The 25,574-nt window shown below is 40.3% G+C and overlaps 2 protein-coding genes across 3 annotated transcripts in view; one reads left to right on the top strand and one right to left on the bottom strand.

The window, feature by feature from the left end:
• PPP1R16A (protein phosphatase 1 regulatory subunit 16A) overlaps positions 1–14,567 on the bottom strand; it is a 112,192-nt gene extending 97,625 nt beyond the window's left edge. Inside the window, exon 1 of one of the 2 annotated variants that reach the window (XM_027857838.1) lies at positions 14,515–14,567. The gene's annotated coding sequence lies outside the window, so the exon portion shown is untranslated. Of the gene's footprint in view, positions 1–14,404; positions 14,433–14,514 lie in introns of those variants that run through there. The other variant, XM_027857842.1, reaches the window with a different exon arrangement.
• A 34-nt stretch (positions 14,568–14,601) lies between these two features.
• Positions 14,602–25,574, top strand: part of FOXH1 (forkhead box H1) — a 60,731-nt gene continuing 49,758 nt past the window's right edge. Inside the window, exon 1 of the mRNA XM_027857701.1 lies at positions 14,602–14,668. Coding sequence (XP_027713502.1) covers positions 14,602–14,668 — 67 coding nt within the window. The remainder of the gene's footprint in view (positions 14,669–25,574) is intronic.

Consider the following 25,574-nt stretch of genomic DNA (forward strand, 5'->3'; position numbering starts at 1 on the left):
ATTGGATATGAAGGTGAGAGATGGTGAGGAGTATGACATCTAAGTGTCGGAGGGACTGGGAGGATGGTGTTGCCCTCTATGGTAACTGGAAAGTTAGGAAAGGTAGAGGGTTTAGTGGGAGTTCAGTTTTGGACATGCTGAGTTTGTTTAAGATGTCAGTTCAAGATATCTGAAGGGCAGTTGGAGATGAAAGACTGGAAGTCATTAGAAAGGTTGGGGCAAGATAAGCAGATTTGAGAATGATGTGGAGATCGACAAATGAAGTAATATAAAGGGAGAAGAGAAGGGGGCCTAAGACTGAACCCTGTGGGATACCTGTGGTTAAAGGAAGTGATCTGGAAGAGGATCCAGCAAAGGAGATTAAGAAGTCAGACAGGCAAAAGAACCAGCAAACAGTGGTGTCCTGAAAATTAGAGAGAAGAGAGTATCAAGAAGGAAAGAGTGATCAACAAGGAGAATGAGGACTAAGAAAAAGCCACTGATTAGGCAGCTAAGAGATTACTGGTAACTTTGTCGAGAGTGGTTTCAGTGGAATGATAAGATTGAAAGTCAGATTGTAAGGGGTTAAGAAGAGAGTGAGAAGAAAGGAACTGAAAAGACCTATTGTAGTCAGTCTTTTCAAGGAGTTTAGCCACAAAAGGCAGAAGAGATATAGTTATGGGATGGAAGAATCAAGTTAGGTTTTTTTCAGGATGGGGGAGACACGGGCATATTTGTAGGTAGCATAGAATGAGCCAGTAGCCGGAAAAAGATTGAAAATAAGTGACAGATTGGGGACTGACAATCTGTTGAAGGAAACAGAATGAAATGGGATCACCTGAGTAGATAGAGGGATCAGCTTTGATAAGGAATAAAATCACCTCAACATGTGGGACAGAGGTGAAGGAGGAGATACTGACAGAAAGTATATAAATGATGTGAGATGGGGAAGAAGGGAGAAGAGGGAACTCACAGCAAATGGCCTCAATTTCTTTCTGTAAAACATGAAGCAAAGTTTCTCAGCTCAGATGGTGGGGGGAGAAGGAGGTTTGAGGAGAGATGAAAAGGAAGAGCTATTGTGGAGAGTAGGATGGTGAGTTGAACTCTACTCAGAGTAATTTTTTTAAAAAATTAATAATCAAAGAAGATGCTATAGTTTCACATGTACAATTGATATCATATTACTTGCCTTCTCAGTGAGCAGGGAAGAGGTCTGGAGGGAGGGAAAGAATTTGGAACTCAAAATTTAAAAAGAAAAGAATGTTTAAAATAAATAATAAATTAGATTTTTTTTACAAAAGATGCTAAATTTCAGTTATAGGTTAGTGAAAATAAAGATGTAATTTTTTTCCTATCCAAATTCACGGACCTCCTCGAAATCTATCTGCAGATGCCTTTGAGGTCCAAGGACACCACATTAAGAAGAACCCCATTCTAGACCAGAGATGGGGAACCTGCAGGCCTTGAGGACACATGTGGCCCTCTAGGTCCTCAAGTGAGGCCCTCTGACTGAATCCAAACTGTTCTGTGAAGTTTGGGTTCAGTCAAAGGGTTGCACTTGAGGACCTCGAGGGCTACATGTGACCTTGAGGCCACAGGTTCCCTACCCCTGTAGATTATATTAGACAGAGAAAACAAGGGACCTCTGGAAAACAACTTGGAATTATGTAGAGATGTTAACTAAACTATTCATACTGTTGATACAGAGATTCTGCTAACAAGAATATACCCTAAAGAGACCAAAGATACAAAGAAAGATCACATAGCAACTCATACACAGTGCAAATGCAACCTTATGTAAAGAGGCATTTCTGTGCTGCCCCCTCCCCCCCAAACTAGTGGCTTCCCTTCTAAGGTTACCTTTACCTATTTTAGATATATCCTGTATGTACTTACTTGCATATAGGCTGTCTTCTCCATTAGAATGCAAGTTTATTGAGGGCTATTTTTACTTTTTCTATGAATCCTTTATACTTAGCACAATGCCTGGAATATAGTAAGTGCCAAATAAATAATTATTGACTGATTGAAATGACAAAACAAAAATGGTCAAGAGGGACTTACAGAAGCAGCATGGTACAGTGGAAGTCAGAAGCCCTGGACTCAAAGGACCTGAGTTCAAATCTCATGTCTGATACTTTCTATCTATGTAATCTTGGACAAGTCATTTAACGTCTCTTGAATTCAGTTTACTTATCTGTAAAATGAGGGAGCTGGATGATTTTCAAGGTCATTTGTAATTATTAAGTCCCGTGAGTCATAGCAAGTTGAAGCCCATGCTAAATAAGGAGATATAAGACAGCACCTAACTGAATTAAATTCTGCAAACATGTATTGATCTCCTGCTGAATGCAAGGTACTACATTCAACAGTTGGGGATACAAAGCCTTTCCTACACTCAAAGAGCTTACATTATGCTGGGGATATATAGCATGTACATTGGTAAGTACAATACAAGGCAGGAAGTAAAAAAGGCAAAGGAAAGAGCAGATAAAGTATTATAAGAATGTTTAAGGAAGGAAAAAAGCCCTATCAGCAGGGGCATCAGTGAAGGCATAAGGAGTATCTGAGCTGAGGCTGAAAGGAAAATATGGAATTTGCAAGACAGATATGAAAAAGGAGGGCATTCCAAACACAAGGACAGCTAATATGGAGAGACGAAGATAAGAGAAGACATGAGGAATTCAAGGAACAGTTTGGCCAGAACACAGAACGTAAAAAGGAGAAAAATGTGAAGTAAGTTTGGAAAAAGACACTGGAGTCAGACTGTAAAGAGCCTCAGATACCTGGCTAAGGTATTTGTATTTTCTCCTATAGGCATTTTGAGCAGCACAGTCAGACTTGTCCACTAACAGGATTATTTTGGCAGCTGTGGGAAGGATAGATTGGAGTGAGAAGAGACTGGAGGCAGGGAAGCCAGTTAGGAGGTTAATATTATAGTTCAAATGAGTGGTAAAAAGAGCCTAAACTAGGGTACTGACAAAGTGTGTGAAGAAAGAAAGGATGCAAGAGATACTGTGGAAGCAGTATCACAGGACTCGGCCAGGGATTGAATATGAAGGTTCATGTGAAGAAGAGGGAATAGTCAAAGATGACTGAGGTTATGAATCTGAGCAGCTCAGAGGACTGCAATGATCTCAACCAAAATAGGGAAGTGCAGAGGAAGGAGGGGTAGGGTAAAAGATGATGAGTGCTGTTTAGGCCATGATAAGTTTGAGAAGCCATAGAATATAACAGTAACACTAACATTTATACAGCACTAAAGGTTTGCAAAGCTCTTCATGTATATTGTCTCACTTGATCCTTATAGCACTCCTGCTTAGTTGTAATAATATTTAGTTGGGAGAGAACAGAGGCAGGGACACACTAGTTAAGAGGCTTTTACAACAGTCCAAATCACTGGTGAAAAGAGCCTGAACTAAGGTACTGACAAAGTGAGTGAAGAAAACAGGAAAGATGCAAGAGATATCGTGGAAGTAGCATCACAGGACTTGGCCTGTAATGGAAAATATTATAATCCCCATTTTGCAGATGAAGAAACTGAGGCTAGGAGAGATTAAGTGATTTGCCCAGAATTACACAACCCTGAGTTGTCTGAGGCAGGGTATTATTTTAGGTCTTCCTGATTCCCAAGACCATCACTCTATCCACTATACCATATCCAGCAGACAGATATATCCCAAAACTATATACATAGCCCTCCTCTCTTACCTGAATTCTTGCTTTGCTTTTCCAACTGTCTGCTGGCTGTAGATAAGATAACAAAGAGAGATTACAGGCTCATTAATTTAGAGCTGGAATGAACCTTAGAAGCCATCTAGAAAAATCCTCTCATTTAAAAAATAAGGAAACTAAGAGCCACAGCAGTGAAATGACTTGCCTGAGACAGTAACAGAAGAAAGGAGAGACCTAAGGCTTTTACACTATGTTCCCATGACATGTCCAGCATGCTCTCTTTCTTTACCTCCACATCTCAGAATCCCTACCTGCTGTAACGGCTCAGCTCAAGCACCTCTTCCTAGATAAGGTCTTTCCTCAACCACCATCCCCTCCCCAGTTTAAAGTGTTTCCCCACATGCCCCCCTCTAACAAAATCATTTTGTATATATTTAGTATTTATGTATAAGGGTTGTTCCCCTCAAGAGAAGGTAGGCTTCTTGAGGGCAAAAGACCATTTTGGTTTTTTTGTCTTTGTACCCCCAGCCTGGAAAATGGGGGGCACTTAAAACACTTGTTAGGGGCAGCTAGGTGGCACAGTGGATAGAGCACCAGCCCTGAAGTCAGGAGTACCTGAGTTCAAATCCGGCCTCAGACCAAACACTTGACACTTACTAGGTGTGTGACCCTGGGCAAGTCACTTAACCCCAATTGCCTAAAAAAAAAAACAACAACAACAACAACAAAAAAAAAACCACTTGTTAAATTGAACTGGATTACAAAACTCACAATCTGGAAGGGACATATGACTATAATCCAAGGAAGGATATGACAAATTTCATGAGGGGTATAAACAAAGTACTGTTTGGGTGTACAGAAAGTAAAGATTATTTTTCAGAGGGCTGATCAGGAAAAGTGGCATTTGAGCTGGCCCTGGCAGGACGTACAATCACAATAACCATCACATATTTCTACAGAGCACTGAGACTCAAAGAACATAGAGGAAGGTCATATATAAGTATTATCATCACTATTTTAAGGATGAGGAAAACGGAAACTCAGAAAGATTCAGCAACTTGAGCAAGGATTCTTATTAAGTATCAGAGCTATGATTCAAAACTGGGTCTTCTGACTCTAAATCTACTGCCCTTTCCAGTAAGACATGCACCATTTCAAAAAGCAGAGATGAGATCAGAGCAGAGGCATTCCTGGCATTGGAAACCAAATAAAGAAAGGCATGGAAGTAGAAAGTTTGGAAGAGTAACCCAATTTGGCTAGAATATGGTACAGTGAAATAGTAGTATAAGAAGGGTGGAAATGGAGATAGAGACCACATTGTGAAGGTCCTTGAAACAGAGACAAATGAATGAAAAATAAATGAAAAGAAATATATTAAGCACTTACTATATAACAAGTGCTAAGCCATAGGTATTTTCAATAATACAAATATAATAAGCAAGAGAGTCTCTACCCTCAAGGGGCTGGGCTCATGTTTTAATTGGGAAGACAACATAAAAAAGAAAATTCATTTTCAGAGTAGATGAGAAAACCGAGAAATCCTAAGGGTGAAGTAGAAGTTTGGATTGCAGGGCCAAGGGGTCCTTGGGCCTCCAGTAGATCAATATGACAGTGCCAGGGATCTTTAGGACGTAGAGGCAGGGTAGATCACAAGGTCTGAGGGACCTTAGGATATAGTAGAAAGAAAGATGGAATTCATCCACAGTGGAAGGGAACAAAAGAAGGTATGTGATGAGATCATAACCATGCATTAGGAAAATAACTCTGGCAGTCAGAATATATGGATTTTAAGTCTCAGCTCTAACACTTATTGACCCTGAACGAATCACTTCCACCTCAGGACCTCACCCTTTTCCACTAGTCCCAGCTAGGTCTAACCCTCCCTCACCTCTGCAATCAACTGAAAGGGATCAGTTTAGGATGTCTCTATACAGATGACTCACAAACTCTATGAATTCAGCCCTAGTTTCTCTCCTGAGACTCCTTGAATCAACAATTGACTATAAGACATTTCCAAATTTATGACTGATAGTAATCTCAAATTCAACATGACCTCATAATATTTTCCCCAAAAAATCCAGTCCTCTTCCCTGTTTCTGTCAAGGGTATGACCATCCCTCCAATTACCTAGGGATGTAACCTCAGAATCAGCTTTGACTTTTCCCCTCCCTCATCCCTCCACATACAATTGCCAAAGCTTGCCAATTCTACCTCCACAACACCTCTAGTGTCTGTCCCTTTCTTTGCAATCACATGGCCACCACCCTAGTTCAGGTCTTAATCACCTTAATCACATCTGGATTAGTATAATAAGCCTCCTAGCTGATATCCCTACCTACCATTCCTCTCAGTCCATCAGGTACACAGCCCAAAACATGGATGGAAACGGAGCCATTGGGAGAGGAAAGGGTAGAAAGAGCACTTATTAAACACATATTATGTGCCAGGCATGATACTAGGTGCTAAAGATATGCAAACAAAAACAAAATAGTCCCTGCTCTGAAGAACCTGACAATATGTAATGTGTATAACTGTATACAGAATAAAAAGAAAATAAATACAAGAGAGGACACTAGCAGGTGGGATCAGGAAAGGCTTCATATAGAAGGTAAGGCTTGAGCTGAGTCTTGGATAGCATGTTTCATGAAGTACCTGTTATCCAGCTCTGAGGTACCACCTCACATGCTTCAGATTGGCTAAGATACAAAAAAAAAAAGGAAAATGACAAATGTTGGAAGGGATGAGAAAACAGTGAATGTACTGCTAGTGGAGCTATAAACTAGTCTAACCATTTTGGAATGTTATCTGGAACTATGCCTGAAAAACTATTAAACTGTGCATACCCAATTTGACCCAGTGATACCTCTAATACCACTACTAGGTCTATACTTGAAAGAGACAAAAGAAAGAGGAAAAGGATTCGTATGTACAAAATTATTTATAGCAGCTCTTTTTGTGATGGCAAAGAATTGCACACTGAGGGGATGACCATCAATTAGGGAACGACTGAACAAGTTATAGCATATTAATATGATAGTGCTGTAATTGTGCTATAAAAAATAATGAAGAGGATGGTTTTGGAAAAACCTGAGAAGACATTTATGAAGTGATAGAAAGTGAAGTGAGCAGAACTAAGAGAAGAGTATATACAATACTATAAAGATAATCAACTTTGATAATTTATTATTTTTTTTTGGTAAATTTTCATCTATTTCACTTAGATTGTCAGATTTATTGGCAGACAATTGGGCAAAATAACACCTAATTATTATTTTAATTTCCTCTTCATTGATGGTGAATTCATCCTTTTGATTTTTGATACTGGTAATTTGGCTTTCTTCTTTCTTTTTTTAATCAAATTAACCAATCATTTATCTATTTTATTGATTTTTTTTAATAAAACCAGCTCTTAGGTTTATTTATTAACTCAATGGTTTGCTTACTTTCAAATTTATTAATCTTTCCTTTGATTTTCATAATTTCCAATTTGCTGTTTAATTGAGGATAAGATAATGAACTCTGAAAGACTTAGTAACTCTGATCAACACAATGACCAACCACAATCCCAAAGGACTCATGATAAAACATGTGATCTACCTTCAGATATAGAACTAATGGGTTCAGAGTACAGACTGAAGCATATTTTTTCTTTCCTTCTTTTTTTTTTCTTTTTTTGGGGGCAGGAGGGAAGGAGGGAGGAACATAACTAATACAGAAATTTGTTCTGCATGACTACACATATTTGCAATGACTTTTTTCTTGCCTTCTCAGTGGGTAGAAAAGGAGAAGGGAGAGAATTTGGTGCTGAAAATAAAACTGAATTTTTAAAAAAGCACATGTTTTCCCACAGCCCCTCCAAAGTTTGTCATATTCCTTTTTTTGTCAACTTAGCCAATCTGACGGGTGTAAAAAGGCACCTCAGAGTTGTTTTCATTTTCATTTGTCTAATCATTAGTGATTTAGAGCAGTGATGTCAAATTCAAATAGTACATAAGGATCCCTGCTGACCCAAGATTGACTCAGAAAACCACACATTAACATTATTTTATTGTATTTTTATTTATTTTGTTAAAGATTTCTCAATTACATTTTAATCTGGTTAGGCTTACTCCCAGTATTTGACACCTCTGACTTAGAGCAATTTTTTTTCATATTAATAGCTTGGATTTCTTCCTCTGTAAACTGCCTATTCATATCATTTAACCATTTAGCAATTAGGGAATGGTTGAAGTGAGTCTTGAAGGAAGTCAGGGATTCTATGAGGTGGTGGTGAGAAGGGAGAATATTTTAGGCTTGGGGAACCATGAAGACAAGAGATAAAGGTCTGTGTATGAGGAACAGCAAGAAAACCTTTTTGGCTAGTCAAAAAAGGTATGGGAAGGGGAGCCGCATATAAAGAGGTTAGAAAGGTAGGTTAGGCACAGGTTGTGAAGGGTTATCAAAGCCAAACAGAGGAATTTATATTTACGTTAGAGGCAAAAAGTAAGCCTATGGAATTTGTTGTGTGGGGCAGGGACACAGTCTCTCCTGAAATAGTAAAATAATTTTTTAAGAACTCACAAGATCTCAGAATTGAAAGGCACTTCAGAGAGCATCTAGTTTAACTCTCACCTGAACAAGAATTGTCTCTACAATGTCCCTAACAAATCAACATCCAGCCTCAGCTTGAAGACGCCAAATGAAAGGGGACTCACTACCTTCCAAGGTACCTAATTCTACTTTTGGATAAGTATAACTGTTACAGAGTTCTTCCTTACATCAAGCGTAAATATTCCTCTCTTCAACTTCCATCATTATTCTTAGTTATGCTCTCTGGGACAAAGAAGAACAAGTCTAATCCCTTATTTATATGACAGCCCTTCTAATCTTTGCACACAGCTATTAATATTTCCTACCTTTTCTCCAAGCTACACATTCCCAATTCTTCCAATTAATCGCCTGTCTTATCACTTCTAGTCACTCTTCAATGGACAATCTCCAATTTGTTAATGTCCTTCCTAAAATGTGGTGCCCAAAATTGAAAGCAGTATTCTAGACTACTTCAAAATTAGGCTGCTTCAAAGCAAACTTTTATGGAACATGGCAAAAGAAGGGAAGGAATGAGACATAGTAGCCCAAAACACTTGGCAACAGACAAGTACTGGAAAAGCCTAGGGAAGCAGCAGCCTTCAGATAGCCTGATGTTCCAGAAACATCTCAATATATCCTAAACAGAACTCATTATCTTGCCCCCCAAATCCTCTGTTCTTCTGGACTTCTCTATTACTATCAAGGACATTACCATTCTCCCAATTATCTAAGCTTGTGACCTAGGCCCCATCCTTGACTTTTCACTCACATTTACCTCATGTGTATTATGTTGCCAAGTCTCATCATATCTACCTTCTCTACATCATTCATATATGTCCCCTTCTCTCCACTTGAACAGCCCCAACACTAGCAAAGGCCCTCGTCACCTCTCTTTTGGACTGTAGCAATAGCCTCCTAGTTGGTCTCCCTGCCTCAAGTTATCTCCTCATACCAATCCATCTATCACTGAGCTGTCAAAGTGATCTTTCCAAAGCTCAGGCCTGAAAATCTTCTGTTTGATTTTTAAAGTCCTTCACAACTTTGTTCCTTCCAATCTTTCCAGTCTTCTTAAACTTTACTCATTTCCATGTATAATACAATGCAGCTACATTGGCTTTCTTGTTCCCTGAACATGTCACTCAATCTCTTTACTTAGTATCTTTTCACTAGCTATCTTCCATGCCTGGAAAACTCTCCTTCCTCACTTCTACCTCCTGGTTTTCCAGGCTTCTTTCGAGATGCTTGAGCTCAAATTCCACTTTCTACAGGCAGCCTTTCCCATTCTCTGCCTCCTGCCCCCATGTCACCTTCCTCACTTCTAGTGCCTTCCTTCTGAGATTACCTTCTATTTATACTGTATATATAAGTACAACATTTTTTTTACCATCTTGTCTCCCTCATTAGAATGTAAGCTCATTGAGATCAAGGACTGTGTTTTTATCCTTAGGAATATCATAATTTTAGTTCATGATTCACAGTCTTCCTTTCTACTTCCTACCCTCTTCCTATTGTTCCCAAGAGGGGTGGGGGGTGGGGTGGGGAGAGAAGGGAAAGGAAAGGAAAGGTAGAAGAAGACTTTAATATTTATGTTGATGAGACCCCATTAATCAGCTGACCACATAATTCCAAAGACCTTTCTGTATCTATCCCATTTCATTCACATACCACCCGTGTTCACCTCATTATGTCTTACCACCTCCAAAAGCCAGAACTTTGAAATTCTATACGACCTCAACATAAATCTCTCTCCTTCTACATCTCCCATTCTCCCATTCAAAATAACCCTAGTCTTGACCAATACCCCTTTAATCCCTTTAGTCCTCCCTACTCTCTCAGTCCATCTCTCCTATTCTGCTTCCATTTGCCTCACTTTGCCATCCTGACCACATGGTCTGCCACTTTCTTGTCACACCGCCAACTACTCTAGAATCCCTTGACTGCATGACTTTCCCCTATCTTCAACTTAAGACTTGTCATCCTTACCACCAAATTTCTCAACTCTTCACCTGAGGTTGTGCCGTGTTGTTGGAGAAAATGACAAAACTAAGTTGATTTCACTCGTTACAAATTCATGGTGAATAACCTTGCTGGGGCCCTTACTCAAGCTTGACAACCTTTCTGCTCTGATTCCCAATTTCCCACAGCAACTATTTCAAACCTTTCCTTTCTCCTTCTCACCTTCAACAACCACACCCTCATATTTAGAATAGATAACCTACAAGCTTCACTGAGATAAAAACCACCTAGGGCCCAGTTCATCCACTCTGACCACTATCTTTCCTCCTTTCCACTCATCACAGAAGAAAAGGTATCCCTACCCTCACCAAGGTTGACTCCCTCCTGCCTCCTCCAAAACCTTGTTCCAATAGTCATCCCCTTTCTCTCATGTATTTTTAAACTCTCCCCTGCTACTGACAACAGAACATGCTCAGGTCTCCCTAAACCTAAAAAAGCTTTCCCTTGACCCTCGTACACCAACTAGCTCCAATCCTATCTCTCCAATTTCACTGCTAATCATCCTTAAAAAGTTGTTTGTAACTAACGCCTCCATTTTCTTACTACCTATTTTCTGAGAACAGTAATTATATTAACATTCTGGGAAAAATGTGTCAATAAATTGCTCTATAATCCCTATCACCCTTCAATCTTCCTTATCCAAAACACCTTTCTCTGACCACCACTCTTCTATATGTCTAATCTTGCCCTACGATAATTGGTAGTGTTCCCGTAGCACTTTAAGGTTGGCAAAGGGTTTTACAAATATCTTTTTTTTTAATCTTCATGAGACTGTGAGGCAGATACTATTATTATGCCTATTTTATAGATGGTGAAACTGAGGCAGACAGAGGTTAAGTGAGTTGCAGGTCATACAGTTATTAAATATCTAAGGTTAGATTTGAAGTCAGATCTTCCTGATTCCTGGTCCAGTGCTTTATCTACTGTGCCACTTAACCCTCTATCAGAGGATAAGCTCCTGGAGGACAGAAACTGTCTTATTTACTTATATTTATATCCTCTCCTCCCCACTCCTGCTCAACAGAGTGCGTGGCACACATTAGGTGCTTAAAAAATGGTTTCTCAGTTTTTTTATTCATTAATTCTCTCTTCAACCTCTTCCAATCCGTATTCTAACCCCACTATTGTAATAGCAAAATTGTTCTATCAAAGGTCACCAATAACTTGCTAAATATCAAATAAATTTTTTTCCTCCGTTCTCATCTCTCTTAACCTCTCTGCTATCTTTTGACACTGTTTACCACCCCGCCCCACCACATACTCTTTTCTGCCTTGACTTCAGAGACACTGTACTCTGAGTCTGTTTCTTTTTTTTTTTTTTTTGGGTGAGGCAATTGGGGTTAAGTGCCCTGGGCCCTTGCCCAGGGTCACACAGCTAGTAAGTATCATGTGTCTGAGGCTGGATTTGAACTAAGGTCCTCCTGACTCCAAGGCTGGAGCTTATCCACTGCGCCACCTACCTGCCCCATGAGTCTCAATTTCTTCTTCTATAAAATGGGGGTAAGCAATTTGTTACCTACTTCACAGGGTTGTTGTGAGGAAGCCCTCTGTAAACCTTAAACATCTATAAAAATCTGACATGTATTATTATTATTATTATTATTCACATTTCCTCACCAAATGCTTGTTGACAGTCATGAAAAGTTCTCTACACCAGGGAAATCTCAGGCCCTATCCCTATCTCAATTATACTTGCACCATAAATCTCATAGGATTTTTATGATGATCAAATGAAACAATGTATACAAAGCATTCTGCAATGTTTAAAGCCTACATCAATCAAAAACATTTATTAAAGGCCTACTATGTGCCAGGCACTGAGCTATGTACTAGCAATACAAAGGCAAAAATGAAAGACCCCTTCTCAAGAAGCTTACATTATATAAAGGGAAACACGTACACATATAAATCACAATTTCACTGGCACAGGGAACTCCCAGATGGAGAAAACTTCTGCTCCCAATGCAGGCTGGCATCTTCTCTACAACTTATAGTCTTAAAGAACTGCACTGAGAAGTTTTTTGCCCTATATCACAGAGCCAGTCAGTATCAGAAACATAATTTGAACCTAGATCATCTTGGTTCTAAAGGATACTCTATCCACTAGGCACCACCGCCTCTAGTATGAGTATATATTAAATAAATACAAAGTAATCTGGGAATTGGAGGCACTAGCAACTGAGGAAATCAGGAAATGTCTCATATAAGTTTGAGCTGAGCTTTGAAAGAAACTAGGGATTCTTAAAAAGTGAGGAGGAAGTACACTCCAGGCATGAGGCCTGTGTAAGGTTACAATGATCCAGAATTAGGTATGAGTGTACTGGGATGGGCCATATAAAAGGTCAATAAACTGCTAACAACTCAATCTGTCAACATCCCCCACCAACATTCTCAAATACCATCAGTCTTACCCCATCTGTGCCACCCTTTTGTCCACACTCAGCAGCCCAACCACCTTACTTTTTCCAAATCACTGAAATTTTTCAATGGGCTGGCGCAAAAGAAATAAATTTAGCTAGCTAGGGACAGGATCACACCCCACCTAGCCTCCAAAAAGAGCTTTCTCTCCTGCAGTAATGGCTTTCATCTTTGAGCCTGCTTTCCCTTTGTTCCTCCCATGCTGTCCTACTCAGATGGACAAGGGATTTCAGGGCCATTAGAACATAGCTGGATTGCAGCAGAGAAGGTATGTGTTTCCTTGGATAAGATTGTTAACTGGAACAAGGAGGGATGTCTTCAGTTGGATATTATTAATTTCCTTCTCTTTCCGAGGACTCTTCCCCACATCTGGTGGTCAGATGGAAAGAGAAACTGAGGGGCTCATGAAGGGAACAGGCCTACTCAAGTAAGGAAAGGAAAGGACATTTGAAAAATCCAGGCCAGCCTCTTGACATAACTGAGGCCCAGAAAGGATCCACATTCATTTAGGTTATCTACCCCCTGCTTCACAGGAGGTAGAAGGCTGTTTCTTTAAAGATGGAAAGAGTTCTTCACCTTCAGAGTGACAGCACCCAGATATCTGAAGACCCTGCGGTAGGAAAGGGGCATGAAAACCCAGAAGCCTGTTGAGTCCAGCCCCAAGGCCTGCAGCTGCCAGCATGAGGCTGGAAGGAATGGGAGCTCAGGGTTTGGGTTACACTCTGAGCTGGTAGAGGAGGTGTCTGGAGACAAGGCTTCCTCTAACTGAAAGGACCTCAGGCACGTCTCTCATCCCTTAAGGGCAAAAGAGCAGGATATTTTTCAGACACAGCAGCTTCTACAATTCCAAGAAGGGTAGAGGGTCAAGGGTCTAAGGGTGTACCAGAACCCAAGTTGAAGATACTGCTCAGTCAGTCTTCACTCTCTCAGATGCAGGGATCAAGATGAAACAGATTCCCTACCTCCTTAGGCCTGGTGACTTAAATACCTCCTACTCTGAGCAACTAGAAACCAGGTCACCATGACCTCTGACCCCTGCAGATTAATACACCAACCTAGGGCCATGGGCAACAGGCTAGTCTCATTTCACTTACCAGCCACCCAATTCTTTCTTCTCTGACATTTCAGCCCCCTCCTCCATCCCAAACCCACCTTCTATAGAAAGCCTTTTCCAATCCCCTTTAATTCTAGTACTTCCCTTCTATTGATTATTTCCAATTTATCCTATATATAGCATGGTGTCCACCCCTTTAGCCCAAGCTCTCAGAGGGCAAAGATTGATTGTCTTTTGCCTTTCTGTGTATCCCCAGCACTTAGCACAGTACCTGGAACAGAAAATGTGCTTAAAAAATGTTTACTGACTGACTCCTTTACTCCTCAAACACACACCTTTCCCCTTTGGGGACTCTACCTGCCCTCTGCCTCCCTCTCGGCCCCCTCCACTATCAGGTTTCCTCCTCAAGTCTTCCCCCCTCCCCTTTCCAGCGTCCTCCAGTCGCCTGCCTCCCCAATTAGATCCCTACCCCCTCAGGTTTCCGCCTGACCCCTCCCTTCACTCATCTCCCTCCACAACCAGCCCCCCCCAAGCTTCTCCCCCCTCCCCCGCCAATTCCCCTCCCCCAGGCCTCCTGCTTCTGCCCTCCCCCTCCCCTTCCTCCACGGCTTCTTCTCGTCCTCCTCCAGCTCCTATTTAAGGGGCTCAGGCCCTTTCCTCATCCAGACCTACAACCCCTGGCCTCTCCCCTACCTCGGCTCCTCTCCCCCTGGCCCTACTTCCGCTCTGGGTCCCGATGGCCTCTCCTGCTCAGGTCTCTTCCCCAGGTCACCGTAACATACCACGCCCTCGCCTGGCCTGACCTCAACTCGTGCAGTGTGTCCGCCAGTCTGTCCGCTCGGCCGCCGCCACCGCCACCATGAGGGCGGGCCCGGCGCTCGGCCCTCGCCATGGCAACACCACACTTCCGGTCCGCGCAGCCACCGTCCGGAACTCGCCAACTGCCAGCTCCCCCAGGTAGGGGGCGGGGCCAGGAGTGCGGGGGGCGGGGTTATCCAACGCATGCGGGGCGGGGGCGGGGCCGAGAGAGGGTGGGAGGGAAAGAGGAAGGAGGAAGGAGGAGGAAGGAGGCAGGGAGGCATCTGAAATTGGAAGGGTCCTGTCACAGGCTTTGCAGAAGATTGAGAGATGCGAGGCACGTTAGTGGTAATGGAGTCCAACCCTCTGGTTTTACATATAGGGAAGCCGAGGCCCAAAGAGTTAAAGAATAAGCTCCAGGTTAAACAGGTCGTAAGGATCTGAGGCAGGGTCTTCCAGAAACAGCACATACAAAAGGTCTCAACTGCAAGTTAGATGGAAAAGTCCTATGGTCCTAGAAGCTGTCTGCTATGGTCATCTAAGCTTATCTTCTATTCCTGGCAAAACCGTGGAGCAGGTTTTTTTGTGTTTTGTTTTTGGGGGAGGGGGCTGGAGCAATCGGGGTTAAGCGATTTGCCCAGAGTCACATTGCTAGTAAGTGTTAGAGGGTGAATTTGAACTCAGGTTCTCCTCACTCCAGGTCCAGTGCTCTATCCACTGCGGCACCCAGCTGCCCCTAGAGCAGCTTTTTTTTTAAAGAGTTCAAATCCAGTCAACCAACAGACATTTATTAAGCAATTACTGCGTGCCAAGCACTGTGCCAAGCACCAGAGATACAAAGAAAGGCAAAAAAAAAGAAAAAGAAAAAATCCCTGCCCTAAAGGAGATCACAATCTAATGGGGGGGAGGGAGAGAAACATGCAAACAACTATGTAAAAAAAAAATGTGTACGGGTATGGAGAGCTGGGAAAGTTTTCTTGAAGATGAGACATTAGTTAGGACTTGGAGGAAACCAGGGAAGCCAGGAAACTGAGATGAGGAGGGAGAGTGTGTTTTTCAGGAATAGGAGACAGCCAATTAAAATGCTTGTAGTAAAAAGATGCAAGACCGGGAAGATAAGAAGGGGCCAGGTTATGAAGGGCATTAAAAGCCAAATAGAGGATGTTATATTTGATTCTGGAAGTAATAGAGGGCCAATGGAGTTTATTGAATGGAAAGAAGTGGGGGAGGTGAGATGGTCAGATCTTCAATTTGGGAATATCAATTCAACAACTAAGTGGAAGATGGATTTAGAGTGGGAAGACAGTTGGGGCAAGGAGATCAAACAGAAGACTACTGCAATAGACCATATGTGAAATGATAAGGAACCATCATCACGGTGTACCAGGGGGGTTACAGCGTTGGTTGCAAAGATAGAAATAACAGGGTTTGACAACTGCTTAAATATGGGAGATGAAAGAGAGTGAGGAGTGGAGGTTGACACCTAGGTTGTGAGGCTTGGTGGCTGGGAGGATGCTGGTACTCTCAAGAGTAATAGGGAAATTCAGAAGAGGAGAGGTGGGGGTGGGGGTTGGGGACTTTTGGACATTTGAGAGTTTAAGATGTCTTCCTATTTGACATCTCCCGTGTCAATCTTATTGATAAAGCGAAGAAATGTGAGCCTGGTTATGTTACCATTAGGTGTATTTGTATTCTGTTGAATTACCTAAAGAGTAGCTATTAATGGCTCTATCACCTTGGAAAGAATTTTCTAATGAAGTGGCTCAAGAGCCTGTCCTTGGCCCTGAGCTGTTTAAAATTTTTATTAATGATTTAGAGAAAGACATAGAAGTCATGTTTGTCAAATTTGTACACACTGGATGACCTACTCAGAATCCAAAAATCCTAGTAGCATAAAACATTGAGCTAAATCTGTTCTCTGTAAATTACGTACACATATGTACCCTCCTAAAATTCCTGCTAAGATAGGAGTTTCAGAAAGTATTAGGATTACAGTGCTATTACACTGTATTTGAATTACCAGGCTACTCACAGAGAATGAAAGTATACTACATAGAGTTAAAACTTTATGAATCCAGTAATCTCTGGAGCCAGATTATTAGAATTTACCTAGAAGTAAAAAGCCACCTGGAAGGCTAGGAATAGCTATAGAAGCTGACAGGCTAAATGCTTCTCAATACTTGGTGTTGAGCCAGGACTTCCTGCCCCACAGTAGAATCACAGAATTTTCTGTTCATGTCGTTTTGTGACTATGTCATTTCTTCCCATTGTCTATGGCATAAGGAATTTTACAAACCTTAAAGCACTATATAAATGTTGGCTATTATTATTATCTGTCATGTCAACAAGTATTTATTAAGTCCTTCTATGTGCCAAGACCAAGAATTCTCTGTGTGACTCTAGGGGTACTACTAGGCACCAATGCTCTAGAGACTCAATATCCATATGGCTCGTATTAACCTCTGAGTATGTAATATGTATCACAAAGCATATAATGTAATGTTATATATTGCAAAGTTGTATTATGCAATACAACAGATATCAATACTTAACCATTCAACTATGCAAAAGTTATCTGACGGGATCATAGACTCATAGAGCTGGAAGGGTTCTTAGAGGCCATCAAACCCAATCCCCTAATTTTAATAGATTAAGGAACTGAGACTCAAAGTGACTTTCCTAAAGTCACCAGCTAGTAAGCAACAGGGCCAAGATTTAAATTCGGGTCTTCCTGACGCCAGGTCTGCTGCTCTATGTCCCTAGAGGTCTTCAAACAAAGGCTGTGTATGTCCACTTAAAGAATGTTATAGGGGCAGCTAGGTGATGCAGTGGATACAGCACTGGCCCTGAAGTCAGGAGGACTTGAGTTCAAATCCAGCCTCAGACACGTGACGTTGGTCACTTAACCCCGATTACCCCACTCCCCTCCTCCAAAAAAAGAAAAAGAATGTTATAGAGGGAATTTTTTTCTCTGCTATGAATTGGGCTAGATAGCCACTGAATACCCTTTCAACCCTGATAGTCTATGCTTCTGTAAATGCATTGAAGGGGTGGGTGGGGGAAGCCATAATCATGATTACCCAAAAGACCCCTGCCCTGAACCCTGAAAGCAAAAGAGTTAAGTGGGACCACACCTACATATGAGAGTAGGGATGGTTTCAGAGAAGATGAAAGGATGGTGAATTTGGGGCTAGAGGGATCAGAGGGATTGGAAAGGTCACATGGAACTATATGAATGGCATGGTCTGAGAGGTATGTAAGAAGTTATGGATGGAGTTGTGATTTGCAATTGGCAAAGATAGAAGTTTGGAATGATAAGTGAAAACTGAAAGTAAAAAAGGCCCTCTCCCAGGAGACAGATGAGGCCTCTTTTTTCCAGTCCACATTTTTGACTTCTGATGAAGTGGTCCCAAGAGGACTGACCTTCCCTTAGTCCACACTTCTACCCTGGCCCCTGCTGTGGAGATTAGATCTTTACTGTGACCCCATCTCTAGCTATCTGATAGTTCCATGATAACTTTATTAGCCTATGTGAGACATTGTCCTGATTCACACGGACTGTCTCTACTCTGATATTCAGAAACTTATTAAAAGCTATTAGGGGCAGTGTGGCAAAATGAATTGAGAGCTGGCCTCAAAGCCAGGAAGTCCTAGACTTCTAGACCTGCCTCTGGCACATACTGACTGAGTGACCCTGGGCAAATCATCTAACCTCTCAATGCTCTAGGGCAATTCTAAAGTGATAAGCTGCAGAAGAGGTGTTGACCTGCATTGGTAGAAGGAGTTTCCTCAACTGAGAGTTCCCTATAGCAATGAAATTATAGGTCTAGTACCTCTCTCTATTAAAAATTATTAATCAACATCAAACACTATAAAATTATTTTACAGTCAGATCCACGCCAAGCCAGGAAATCCTAGCATTATGGACAGAGCTCTAATTCTCTGACCTAATTTTGTTCTATGATATACCTAGCCTCTGGCATCTTCAATTACCCTCCTCCTTACATACAATTAATGCAAAGATATGAATCACAAAGAAGTTAAGATACATCATTTTTATATGAAACAAAACTAGGTAATAGAAATAGCTTAAAGAAATAAGAGGAAATGAAGCACCTGCCATCAACAGGCACCAGAAAGGAAGCTGGAGGAGTTAAGACTTTTATAACAGAGAAGAACTAGTATCCTAAGTATTCAGACACTCTCAAAGCATTGATGAATCCATACATCAAGGTTTATGCTCCCCTTGTACCTCCCCTACCCCAAGCAAAAGTTCTTTCTCTTCTCTCCCATAATTAGAAGAAAGGCACCCTCTCATATATCCCTAGGATAGGCATACGTATGGACACAAAGGTAAGTACACTTAGGAGACACATGCAGTTTCTACTTCCTCTATATCCTGAGATACCAAGACTAAAGTGGAGGGAGAGTTGGTACATGATTTTTTGTTTGTAGATGACTATATGCTCCATGCAGCCTCTGAAACTGAGATGCAACAAAGTATAGATTGATTCTCTGCTATTTGTGCTCATTTTGGCCTAACAATTAACACCAAGAAAAGAGGTGTTCCACCAGCCACCACCACACCACCCTTATGGGGAACCATCAATTACAGCAAACAAAGTTTTGAATACTGTGGATAAGTTCACCTACCTTGTCAGTATACTTTCCAGGGATGTACACATTGATAATGAGGTTGATGCACCCATTGCCAGAGCTAGCTCAGTATCTGGGAGGCTCCAAAGGAAAATGTGGGAGAGAAGAAGTATTAGACTGACTACCAAACTGACAATCTACAGAGCCATTGTACTGACCTCATTGTGGTATGCCTGTGAAACCTGCACAGTATGCCACTGCCATGCCAGGAAACTGAATTTCTTCGATTTGAATTGTCTTAGGAAGATTCTGAGAGATAAAGTACCAGACACTGAGGTCCTTTCTCAAACTGAACTGCCAAGCATTCAATCTCCACAGCAGAGAGTGCAACTCCAATGGGCTAGCCATGCTGTTCAGATGCCAAACATATGCTTGCCAAAAAGACAATTTTATGGAGAACTCACATGAGGCAAACACTCAAATGGTGGTCAAAAGAAGTGTTACAAGGACACTCTCAAGGTCTCTCTGAAGAACTTTGAAATCAGAGACACTGGCACAGGATTACCCAGCATGGTGTGCCCTCATCAAAGAAGGTGCTGTGATCTATGAGCAAAGCAGAATTGAAGTAGCTCAAAAGGAACTCAAGATGCACTAATTGAGAGAATCCACCCCACATGTTCACATGGATTATTTGTGCCCAACCCGTGGTAGAGCCTCCTGAGCTTATATTGGTCTGATCAGCCCCAGTTGGGCACACTGTAATTTGACTCTAACATAGTGCTGTCATTTTGGTCCTCTTTGATTTTGAAGGATAACAACCAACCAACCAACCAACCAACCGTGTACAGCATGTTTGTACCTTTCTTATGTTTTAAAAGGTAGGAAGCTCCAGATTTTGGGAAAGAAGGGACTCATTACAGAGGCTCAAAGAATTTAAAAGTCCTTAAGAGCAAAGTGTTTGTTAAGACCCTCAGGACCACTGGACTTTGCATATAGTAGGCACTTACTGTTTGTTGAATTGATTATCCTTTGCTTGACCTTTCAACAAGTTCAATTCAACAACCATTTATTAAGTGTCTGTGGTATGCAGATACAAAGTTTTGATAAAACATGCTCCCTACTCATGAGGAATTTAGAGTCTAGTACGGAATTAAGAAATAACTCATCTTTCTTTTCTCTCTAGGCTGATTGGTTCACCCACACTTGAATTTGTGTTGGCAGGTCAGATCTTACCCACCTTCAGGTAGTAAGGCATGATTCCAGAATGTCTTGATTCCCACCAAGACCAACATCTTCTTGAATAATTTGCTTTCAGAGCCTCTACCTTGATCAGAGTGAATCAGACCTGGAAGTCATTGACTGAGAAAAATTCTTCTCACAACACTTTGTTATGGTAGTAATTTTCTGATTTCTCATTGAGTATACCTGGTAAAATTATCAGTCTGTTGAATGAATTGGTTGACTAGCCAATGCTAATAAGCCAGCATGAATCAGAAATATATTTTATTGCAGCTTATTCACACGTTAGTGTCATACACCACTTATAATTGATGGAAATATGTATCATTCACAATTCAGCTGGTAGTATTTATACATTACATGAGACAGAGAAAAAAGATGACTACTGATTATAGTGCAGCAAGTTATGCAAAGAAAAAAAAAGTATGCTTGTTAAGGAGAATGTATGTCATTAGCTACAGGAGATTGAGAAAGGATTTGTCCTTGTTAGTAGAGCTAGTTGCACCAAATCAGACACCACCTATCAGGCTAGATAGAAGAGGGGAACATTCCTTAGGCTGTTGAAGTCTTCCTTTTTTTTTTTAATTAAGTCTTTTTGTACCAATTGGGAGAGGAAATCAGATAATGAAGGGAACCAGCTCATGTAGCTGAACCTGCATTTCATAGAGGAGTCATACACAGCAAAATGAATACAGAACAAAAAGGAGTCAGTTGTGTCCTTCCAAAAATCTGCTTTCAGCAGTTACTGCCATGTGTCTCATGCTATTAGTTACCTTCCAAAAATAAAAAAGTTGATATATAAAGGCTCCAGTAGTTTGCTGGTGCTTATATTTTCTGAGTATGTAGTACAAGTTGGCAAAATTTTTCCTTTGAAAACATTGAACAGAAGCTATATCCAGGCTCACATACTTACTAGATGTATAACCCTGGGCAAGTCACTTAACCTTGTTTATCTTGGGTCCTCATCTGTAAAATGTGCTGGAGAAGGGAATGGCAAACCACTCCAGTATGTTTGCCAAAAACAAAAACAAAATCAAATGAAGACATGAAGTTGGACATGACTAAAACAACTTAACAACAATAAAATGTTCATTATATATAGCTTTTGACATTTGAGGCCAGTAAAATCTATCTTTCAATTGTTTAAGGGTTCTCTCTTAACCCAGATATCTAAAATTACTATGCAAGACCTTCATGGAGATTTATGGGGCAGCATCAGCTGTTTCCTGGTACCATATGTAAGATCAGTTACAGTCCAATATGATACTCCATCGGACAGTTGCACTTCCTTTATTGTCTTAACATTAAGGGAACTTCCAGATTATGAAATTTGATTTGGGGGGATAGGGGCAAGGAAGAACCCCTCATTTTATGGTTAAATTATTTCTCATATTCCATCATCATCTTTTTTTTCTCATGGACAATCATCTAAGGAAAATGGAAGTATAGAGGATTTGCTATAGGGACAATGAAATTCTCATATGCTTCTACCTTCAGGTGGAAGTCCCAAGCTCTCAGTTGTACTTTTGTTTGATTACAAATTAGTTCCCTGGGACTCACAGAGAGTTCTCACTCCTTCTGTGGGTACCAATGTAATTGAGATGTCATGAGACCCATACAACAGGATATCTGCATCCATATTGGGATTCTTCTCTGTTCTAGGCACAGTTTTGAGTTTTATAAGGTAGTGTCTACTTTACTCCTAGAAATGCTTTTTTCAGTTCTTTTTGCTGAATGGGAAACAATGTAAGCTTCAGCATTCTTGGGTTGCTGATTCAATGTAATAGTTTCTTTGCAAATTCCTTTTGGCATCTCTTTTGTGTCATGCTAACATCTTTGTAGCCCTTACAGTTTGCTATTTTATGAGATAGGTAGGTGGTAGATGTATTATTAGAAAGAGGTCATGATGTAGTGCAGAGTTTTCCAAAATGTAGAGCAAGGGGAAAGGCACAAAAACTGTCTGTGAGAAGGAATGTGAGAAGGAATGAAGCAGTGTCCAAAATGATTAGATATTTTTAAGTACAACTCCCACATAATAACATCCACTTTTTTAAAATGGAGAGAAAGTCCCAGACAAAGTCAACAAAGACTATCCATCATGATGAATTTATTCAAGATGACAATGTAAGGAACCAAGCAACTATTTAGTACTGTACGTCAAAACAAGATCAAATTCAAGTCAGTACGAATCTTGGGAATAATCTGCCACTGTCACCATTAGTCAGGGTAGGCTCTCAGACTCATAAATAAGTTGTGTTGATGTGCTGCTTGCTGCATTTGAAAATCAAGTGTGTAAACTCAGTTAATCTTTGTTTGGAAATTAAAAGTACCATATTATCTGCTATATTTCTTAGCCTCATTAATTTTTTTTCTGTACTACATAATAAGCTGGTTTCCCAGAAATCTGCAACTTTATAAAAAGTTGAAGTAACCTGGCAATAAACATTTGGAATTTTTCAATAATTAGATTTAATTTTATTTTAAATTCTTACTATCTCTCATTTTTTAAAAGTGAAATAATATGCTTTTTAGATAGATAAATACATAAGCAGTTTGAAAAGAAAATCCACTGGAGCAGCTAAAACTAGAATAAGAGACAATAGAGACAGTTTCAGTAGCAGAAATACAGAAACACAAACTAAAAAAGCCCAAATTCAGCATATGTGATTCACTGTATTAATCACTGTGATTCACCAATACTATTATTAATGGAAAGACCTAAGTATCAATTGCATCCTTTTTTTTTATTTTTTCTAACATTTGTTTTTAAAACTTTGAGTTCTAAATTCTCTCCCTTTCTGCCTGTCCACAGTCCCTCACTGAGAAAGCAAGCAATTCCATATAGATTATATATGTGTAGTCATGCAAAACATATCCATAATAGTCATAGTTGTGAAAGAAAACATAAACAAAAAAAAAAAACTCAAGAAAAATAAAGCGAAACAACAACAACAACAACAACAACAACAAAGTTGCTTCAATCTGCGTTCAGACACCATCAGTTCTTTTTCTGGGGATGGATAACATTTTTCATTCTAAGTCCCTCAGAGTTGTCATGGATCATTGTATTGTTGAGGATAGCTAAGTCATTCACAGCTGATCATCTTACAATAGTGCTGTTACTTTGTACCCAGTACATTTCACTTTACATTAACCCATGTAAGTCTTTCTAGGTTTTTTTTGATAGCATCCTGCTCATCATTTCTTATAATGCAATAGTATTCCATCATAATTTCATACCACAACTTATTCAGCCATTCCCCAATTGATGTACTTCCCCTCAGTTTCTAATTCTTTACCCCCAGAAAAGATCTGCTATAAATATTTTTGGACATATAGATCCTTTTCCTTTGTGTTTATTATCGTTTTTGGGATACAGATCTAGTAGAGGCATTGCTATGTCAAAGGGTATCATTGCATATTTTCACTGAAGATAGCATGAAACCTAATAAATTGAAAGGGCAGCTTGAAAGTGTATATGAAATATGCTGTCAGACTCAGTTGATATGATAGTATGTTTTCCTAAATTGCTTTTATTTTTCTGGTTCTTTTTAATTCTTTGTTACAAAATATGGTGGCTTTCTGAAGAAGGAAGGTGTGAGAAATAAGTTTGGAAATGAAGGTGATATAAAACAAAAGATAGCAATAAATTTTTTTTTAAAAGTAAACAGGTTGGGAAAACTATATAATTTTTCCAAAGAAAATTAGAAAAGCTAATGTGGTATCTGTGTTAGTGTAGTGAAGGGGATATATAAAAGAGATTTTGGAGATAGAACTGATAAGGCTTGACAATTAACTGCTTGTGAAGTGAAGAGTGAGGGAGAGTTGACTCAAGGATGACTCCAGGATTGAGAATCTCTGTGACTGGGAACATGGTGGCACCCTCAGCAGACATAGGGGAATTAGGAAAAGGTAAGATTTAGGGGTGGGTGGGAGGGAGAAAACAATGAGTTCTATTTCGAACATCTTGAATTTGAGATAGTTACAGGACATCCATTTAAGGATATACAGTAGATAGGCAGTTGGTGTTGCAGTAATGAAATTCTGGAGACTGATATTGCTTACATAGATCTCTGCATGAAGGTGATAGTTGAATCCATAAGATCAGATGACATCACAGAAACCAGAAGAAAGAGAAATAGGCTCGGGACACACCCTGGGGGGTATACTTACACAAAGATGATGATTCTGCAAAGGATACTGAAAGGGAATGACTAGATATGTAGGAAGAGAAGTAGAAGATAACAATGTCTAGAAACCAACAGGGTGGAGAGAGTAGGCTGGTAAACAATAGCAAATGCTACAGAGAATTCAAGAAGATAAAAACTGAGAAAAAGTCATCAGATTTGGCAAATAATAGGTCACTGTTAACCTGGAACAGTGCAATTTCAGTTGAATCAGAAGCCAGATTGCAAGGGGTTGAGAAGTGAGAAAATAGAAGCAATCAAGATAGAGAGCTTTTTTTTTTTAGAAGTTTGTGAAAGGAAAGAAAGATAGAGAATGATTCATTAAGAAGATGGTAAGATCAGATGAAGGTTATAAATAGTACTGTGCAAAGAATTTCCCATATGTTGGAAGACCTTTGCACTTTAATTGAGAAACTAAAATCTTACCTTTCATTGCAAGTGGATAAAGCAACATATATAGTTATAGATGCTAATTTTATTATGTGTACAATATGTTGTTGAAATTGATGTTAGGAAAAGTTTAATATAGCAAATAGTGTTTCTAATGTCTCCCAAAAGTCAACTGGGAGAAATAAATCAGTAAGACAACAGGGAAAGTAGGAGATGTGTGGTGAAAGTACATTTCCCAACATCCTCAACTTTCTCTTTCTTTTATTTTTGGAGAGATTTCTGGTCCACCATTTCATGCCATTCATTCCTTGCTACTAGCAAGACAGGCCACTGCTTGACTACCTCCTGTAACCCACTTGTTGCTTATTACCACTCCCCCTCCAGCCCCAGTTAGGCAGAGCAAAGATGAGCAGGAACAGAACCTGGAGGCCTATGTGGCGAAGGTAGAGACCTGGAGCAGAGACAGAACCAAGGTGTTGTGGCAGTTAGGATCAGTGTGAGATGAGCAGGATAGGAACAGGAGACAAACCAGTGTTGCTATGAAATGTCAGCTGCTGGTGAGGTTGTTCTGGAAGACCATTCTCAACCATAGCACTTGCCCTTGGTTTTCTCTAATTTTTTTTTTTCTGAACTGATTGTGGTGAATTCCAAAC

Source organism: Vombatus ursinus, unplaced genomic scaffold, assembly GCF_900497805.2.
Source record: "Vombatus ursinus unplaced genomic scaffold, bare-nosed wombat genome assembly UNPS02012319.1, whole genome shotgun sequence".
In the NCBI taxonomy this organism is placed as follows: domain Eukaryota; kingdom Metazoa; phylum Chordata; class Mammalia; order Diprotodontia; family Vombatidae; genus Vombatus; species Vombatus ursinus.